The 7,065-nt window shown below is 45.1% G+C and overlaps 1 protein-coding gene across 1 annotated transcript in view; it reads left to right on the top strand.

Annotated features, from left to right (window-relative positions):
• The first annotated feature begins 696 nt into the window (after positions 1-696).
• The window catches only part of ipo9 (importin 9), a 68,993-nt gene continuing 62,624 nt past the window's right edge, over positions 697-7,065 (top strand). The window contains exons 1-3 of the mRNA XM_078420784.1: positions 697-946; positions 1,862-1,923; positions 6,153-6,239. Of these exons, the coding sequence (XP_078276910.1) occupies positions 721-946; positions 1,862-1,923; positions 6,153-6,239 (375 nt within the window). The 5' untranslated portion in view covers positions 697-720. The remainder of the gene's footprint in view (positions 947-1,861; positions 1,924-6,152; positions 6,240-7,065) is intronic.

Genomic DNA, 7,065 nt, shown 5'->3' with positions numbered 1-7,065 from the left:
AAAGAGGATATTGGTAAATTGTAGAGTACAAATAGGAACGTGGAATGGGAAGTCTGGGCAGATGAAGTTTAACGCAGAGAAATATGGTGCATTTTGGTGGGAAGAATGAAGAGAGGAAATACAAAGCATTCGTGTTCTAAAAAGGTCACAATTTTGTGCGGAATTAGGTTCTCCTCCACATTATTCTTTGTATGTCCATCACCTTAATCCTTTTCATTCCATCCTGGTCCATTACCTTCCTTCATGTAACTATCTCCTGCTTTACCACCCTCCTCCATCTCACTCCTTACTCGTCCATCCCTCGGACTATGTTTCATCGGGCTTTACTGGCTTTACCTTGCACTAAACGTTAATCCTTATTCCAGCTATATTAATATTAATCATGTATCTCTATATTGTAAATCGCTCGATTGCAATCATTTATTGTCTTTCCGCTGACTGATTAGCATGCAACAAAAACTTTTCACTGTACCTCGGTACACGTGACAATAAACTAAACTATCCCTCTCCTCCGCATCACTCCCTCCTGGTCCATCAACCTCCTCCGTATTGCTACTTTCATGAAGATCTGCGGCCAGTGGGGTATAAGCGCATGCGCGCTCAAGTGACGCTTGCGCTTGGTGGCCGCGCGCCTGCGCACGGAGATCAACGGGGTGCGCGCGTGCGCAGTCGCTACTTCCGGTGTGTTTACCGCCTGAGCCACTGAGTGTGAGCGGGAAGATGGCGGCAGCAAGAGCGGGTGCCGGAGTGGCGGCCGGTCCAGGTCATTCGAGCGTTGCTCCAGCAGCCAACGTCCCCACTAACCCAATCACGGCAGCTCCCGCTGGGCCCGTGCAGCAGGGTCTGAAAGAGGCGCTCTTCGAAGCGCTGGGCTCCATCCTCTCCCCAGTGCAGGAGGTGCGGGCCGCGGGGGAGGAGCAGATCAAAGTGCTGGAGGTGACGGAGGGTGAGCGTCGGGGAGGGGGAGGGGGAGGGGGAGGGGGAGGGGGAGGGGGAGGGGGAGGGGGAGGGGGAGGGGGGAGGTAACGGGGGTTGGGAATGGTGAGGAGGGATGAGGCGGTGGAGGACTGACGATGTGGAGGGGGCAGCGATGGGGGGTGCTGCAGGCAGGAATGAAGAGAGGGGGTGGGGGTGGGGGTGAGGCGGATTAGAAGGGGCCAGCACGAGGCGGGTGGGGTGGCACAGGGAAGAAGTAAGGGTGGGGTAGGGATGGAGGGCGGTAGGGATGAGATGGGGGTGGATGTCCGGTGAAGGATGCGGGGATGTGGAGTGAGCAGGGATGAGGTGGGGGTGGAAGGATGAGGTGGGGGGGGGGGGGGTCATGGATGATGAGTAGAGAGGGACATGGATGGGATGGAGGAGGGGTGGTACATGGAAGGGTGAGGTTGTAGGGAAGGAAGGGATATTTTGAGAGAGAACTGTTTGGACTGGAATAATTACAAAGGGGACAGATGGGAGGGGAATGGGGATAAGATTTCTCCCTCCCTGTTGACTCCCCTGTTTGCCCTTGAACTCTGCATCCCTTCCCTCAGTTGACTTCAGGTGCATGTCCCGATTCCTCCTCTGCCCTGGCTTCCTTGTCCAATTTCCCTTGCAACTCCTTTTTTTCCCTTCATTTCCCTTGTCCTTTTTGCCCGACTGCATACTTGTCCAGTTCTCATTTCTGCCTCCGCAGAGCCCTCTTTTCTCCTTGCCCACACTCTCTCCCCTCCCTTTGTCTCTCCAGTTCCCATTCCCTCCCTCCCTTGGCCTCTTAGTGATTTTTTTCTTACTTTACACCCCTCTTGTGTTGTGCGCTTGATGCAAATAGCATATGAAGTAAAATCTGTTCCTGCTGATAGGTAGTTGTACTCTGTTTCAGAATTTGGTGTTCACCTAGCTGAGTTGACGGTGGATCCCCAGGGCGTTCTGGCTATCCGGCAGGTATGCAGAAGATGTCTTGGCGATGTCTCGTATAAGGGAACGTGAATATCTTTCTTTAGTTTGCTTCACAATGTGTTGTATAATGAGGTAGAGCAACAGCACTTTTGGGTTCTCAGCAAAAAAACTGTACAGCAAAGAATCAGTTGTCTTGGAGAATGGTATCTTTAATGTATGGAGGAAACTACAGCAATTCTTTGTGATTTCCTAGCTAGAAAATTTGATGGTGGAGATAGGTCACATTAATCAATTGTCACTTCAGTCTCAATCACTAACAGCAATGTGGTTACAGGGCAAAATTTATGGTGGAATTATTCTCTGAGTGTGTTGGCATTGTTTTTTCGGTCATGAGTGCAGGATAGAACTTTAGTTTATTTATGTTCAAGTTTTGCTGATGTGTGGCCAATCCTGGACGGACACCTACAAATAAAAGAAGTGATGCAAATAAGTTGAGTGCTAAAATTTAAAGGAAACAAGTTAAAATGACGGATGTCTGGTATTTAAAATCATTTGACATCCTTCATGTCATTGAGCTCTGCCAAAACCTGAGCTGGCTTAGTAAGCCTGTGGCTATTGGTTGCTCAAATGGTGGGCATTCTATTAAGACATAGTTGAGAGCATGATAGAATTCTTTGGAAGAATGAGACTCCAAAAACACTCAAGTAGCAAAATAACAACACTTTGAAAAAGCTGGCTGCTTGATTTATACCGTATCTATTAATCTGCAGATGTGGCAAGTGCTCAAGGACACAAATGTTAGCCTTTAATAGCCTTAAATATAAGATATGGAAGTCTTATTGCAATTGTATAGGGCCTTGGTGAGACCAGATGGGGTATTTTATAATTTTTGTTTTAAGAATAGAGGGAGTGCTGAAAAAGGTTCACTCAACTGGTTTCAAGGAAAGGAGACAAACTGCTAAAGTATAAGAAAATAACTGCAGATGCTGGTACAATAGACAATAGACAATAGACAATAGGTGCAGGAGTAGGCCATTCAGCCCTTTGAGCCAGCTCCGCCATTCAATGCGATCATGGCTGATCACTCTCAATCAGTACCCCGTTCCTGCCTTCTCCCCATACCCCCTCACTCCGCTATCCTTAAGAGCTCTATCCAGCTCTCTCTTGAAAGCATCCAACGAACTGGCCTCCACTGCCTTCTGAGGCAGAGAATTCCACACCTTCACCACTGACTGAAAAAGTTCTTCCTCATCTCCGTTCTAAATGGCCTACCCCTTATTCTTAAACTGTGGCCCCTTGTTCTGGACTCCCCCAACATTGGGAACATGTTATCTGCCTCTAATGTGTCCAATCCCCTAATTATCTTATATGTTTCAATAAGATCCCCCCTCATCCTTCTAAATTCCAGTGTATACAAGCCCAATCGCTCCAGCCTTTCAACATACGACAATCCCGACATTCCGGGAATTAACCTAGTGAACCTACGCTGCACGCCCTCCATAGCAAGAATATCCTTCCTCAAATTTGGAGACCAAAACTGCACACAGTACTCCAGGTGCGGTCTCACCAGGGCCCGGTACAACTGTAGAAGGACCTCTTTGCTCCTATACTCAACTCCTCTTGTTACGAAGGCCAACATTCCATTGGCTTTCTTCACTGCCTGCTGTACCTGCATGCTTCCTTTCATTGACTGATGCACTAGGACACCCAGATCTCGTTGAACTCCCCCTCCTCCTAACTTGACACCATTCAGATAATAATCTGCCTTTCTATTCTTACTTCCAAAGTGAATAACCTCACACTTATCTACATTAAACTGCATCTGCCATGTATCCGCCCACTCACACAACCTGTCCAAGTCACCCTGCAGCCTTATTGCATCTTCCTCACAATTCACACTACCCCCCAACTTAGTATCATCTGCAAATTTGCTAATGGTACTTTTAATCCCTTCGTCTAAGTCATTAATGTATATCGTAAATAGCTGGGGTCCCAGCACCGAACCTTGCGGTACCCCACTGGTCACTGCCTGCCATTCCGAAAGGGACCCATTTATCCCCACTCTTTGCTTTCTGTCTGTCAACCAATTTTCTATCCATGTCAGTACCCTACCCCCAATACCATGTGCCCTAATTTTGCCCACTAATCTCCTATGTGGGACCTTGTCGAAGGCTTTCTGAAAGTCGAGGTACACCACATCCACTGACTCTCCCTTGTCAATTTTCCTAGTTACATCCTCAAAAAATTCCAGTAGATTTGTCAAGCATGATTTCCCCTTCGTAAATCCATGCTGACTCGGAATGATCCCGTTACTGCTATCCAAATGCTCAGCAATTTCGTCTTTTATAATTGACTCCACCATCTTCCCCACCACTGATGTCAGACTAACTGGTCTATAATTACCCGTTTTCTCTCTCCCTCCTTTCTTAAAAAGTGGGATAACATTTGCTATCGGAGGTATTTATTCACAAAATGATGGAGTTACTCAACAGTCAGACAGTATCTCTGGAGAACATGGGATATGTGATGTTTTGGATCAGGGCCTTTTTTCAGACTGGTCTGCAGTCTGAAGATCTCCAATTCATTGTTTTCTGTACTCTGGTTTCAAGGAAGGCAGGCTGACCCTTTCAGGAGATATTACACTTAGCCTGTATTCTTTCGTGTTCAGAAGAATAAGAGATCTAATTGAAACATGCAACATTTTTGTATGCCTTGACAGCCATGATGCAGCATGGATGTTTCCCTTTGCTGAGGAGTTTAGAAACTCAATGCTGTAAGAGCAGCCTCGATGAGTGTCTGTCGTACATTTTGTAGGTGATATACACTGTAGCGACACTCCACTGGTGGAATTAATTCTGGAAGCTTGGCTGTTGAGTTCTCTCAGAAAATAGATCAACATACTTTTAGATATCTGGGATATGAGGATAATGTGGAAAATGACTTTGAATTAAAAATTAGCCATGATCTTGATGAAACATAGAAAGGTCTGCTGATCCTGTTTCTTGCACCTTGAGAGAAAATCCCTTATCTCCACAACGAGTAGACAATGGCTGCAGTGTGTACTATCTACTGAATGCACAGCAGTAACTCGCCTCAGCTACTCTGGCAGAACCACCCAATTTTCTACCACTAAGGAGGGTGAGAACCACAGGTACATCACCACCTGCATCATTACTATATCAAAAGTTCTGCAGCATCACTGTGGTACATTCACCAGTTGATTTGCTGAGATTTTTTAAAAGTTACCTATCACTACGACTGCTAGGATAAAGAGGAATAGACATTAAATATTGGGCTTGCCAGTCATATCTGCAGTTTGAAGAAGCATTACAAAAAATAACTAGATGTTGTGTTTTATGGTTTGGGATAGAGTTCTGGATTATAATGGGATCCAGGGTTTTTGGGAGTCTGCATTCTTTACCCATTCTATCAGGAGATTGTAGAGAATTTGTGTCTTTCCCTCACTTTCTAAGTGTGTGCTTTGTTCTCTGACTGTCCACTGCCCCATACTGTCAGAGGTTCCAATTGAAACTCTAATTCCAACATCGACCCAACTTGTCCATGTTGCCCAAGTCATGGAAACATTGTCAATTTCTATTGTGTAGTCGGCACGCACTTCCACCATGTTCTAGCCAGACTCCTTCATTGTGCGGTTCCTGTAGAACATCCATTTCTGGATAAGCAAACACTCACCCGTAGCTAGGCTCTCTTTTCATCTGGGTACCACTTCCATTCCCCCTTGGGAACCAGCCTCTTGAGCTGAAGCAAACTGTTTGCTGTCTTGATGCCATATTTGACCCCAAAATGAGCTCTGTGGTGTAACAAAAAAGCCTTTTTTTCACTTTCATTTGAATGTCCTATGAAGCACCTCTTGATAGCTCAAAGTATCAATTTAGTACTTTGAAATGTGGGGCATGATAAAATAGAATAATTTCAAATGATATAAATTAAAAGGAAGTTCTACTTAGTCTCTGTGTTAGAAATTGGCTAGTTTGTATTTGGCTTTCCCTTATGGAGGGTTGATCGATCAGTGATCAATCACACAAGGTGGTTTAAAATAGAGGAAATAGGATGGTTAATGTCCCATGCATTTAGAGTGTGTTATCACAGTGACCTTGAATCACGCTATCTGATGCTTCTCGACTTTGGAAGACCAAGGTAAAACTCCTAATATCCTATTATGTAAGAGACCTGTAATGCTGATTCTAAGAATCGAATGCAGAATAGTGTGTAAATAGAAATATTTGGTTAATATTTTTTTGACTTATCCATAGCTGGCATCTGTAATCCTCAAACAGTATGTGGAGAATCATTGGTGTAATCAGTCGGAGAAATTTCACCCACCTGAGACTACCGAAAGGGTGAGAGCACAACGTGGCCTTTATAAAATGTTAATAGATGTATTCTTTCGCTGGGTGTGAGCATCAGGATGAAACATTAAAGACAGAAAAATTGCAAATTTAGAAATTGGTAAGATATTTGGAGATCAAAGAACTGTAGCAGAATAGGACGGATTCGTTTAGTTGTGGGTATGAACATGGAGCAGAACAACCCCAGGCCCTTTGGCCCACAATATCTGTGCTGAACATTATGCCATATAAAACTAATCTATGCCTTGATCCATATCCCTCCATTCCTTGCACATTCATGTGCCCTTCCAAAACCCTCTTTGATTCAGCGATCAGTGCATTGCTGGTCTGAGGACACAGATGAGATCCTTTACGACTGCTTTGACTGCAGCTAACCTAAATTAATATGCCACTGCTATCACAGACTTCAACAATTTCAAATTTGCTCCCCTTGCCTTAAAATGTTGCCCTCTTGGCTTTGACAATTCCACTCTTGGGGGGGGGGGGGGTCTGACTATCTACCCTGTCTGGGCCTCGTATACTTTTACCGGGTCTCCCATCAGCCTCCAATGTTCGAGGAAAACAATCCGGGTTTGACCAACTTCTCCTTGTAGTTAATACCCTCTCGTCAACATTCTGCTAAACCTCTTCTGCTTCCTCTCCCAAGCCTCCACATTCTTTCTGCAATGAGGCGACAGAAACTGCTTGTAATATTAAAAAGTTCTATAAAGCTGCTTTATGACTTCCTGAGACTCGTATCAATGCCCCTGATGAAGGCAAGCACACCTCCTTTACCACTCTTACATTAACTGTATACTTTCCTCTTGAATTTGACCTT

This window comes from Rhinoraja longicauda, chromosome 24, assembly GCF_053455715.1.
Source record: "Rhinoraja longicauda isolate Sanriku21f chromosome 24, sRhiLon1.1, whole genome shotgun sequence".
Lineage (NCBI taxonomy): Eukaryota > Metazoa > Chordata > Chondrichthyes > Rajiformes > Arhynchobatidae > Rhinoraja > Rhinoraja longicauda.
This window is presented reverse-complemented; position numbering and strand designations above follow the sequence as displayed.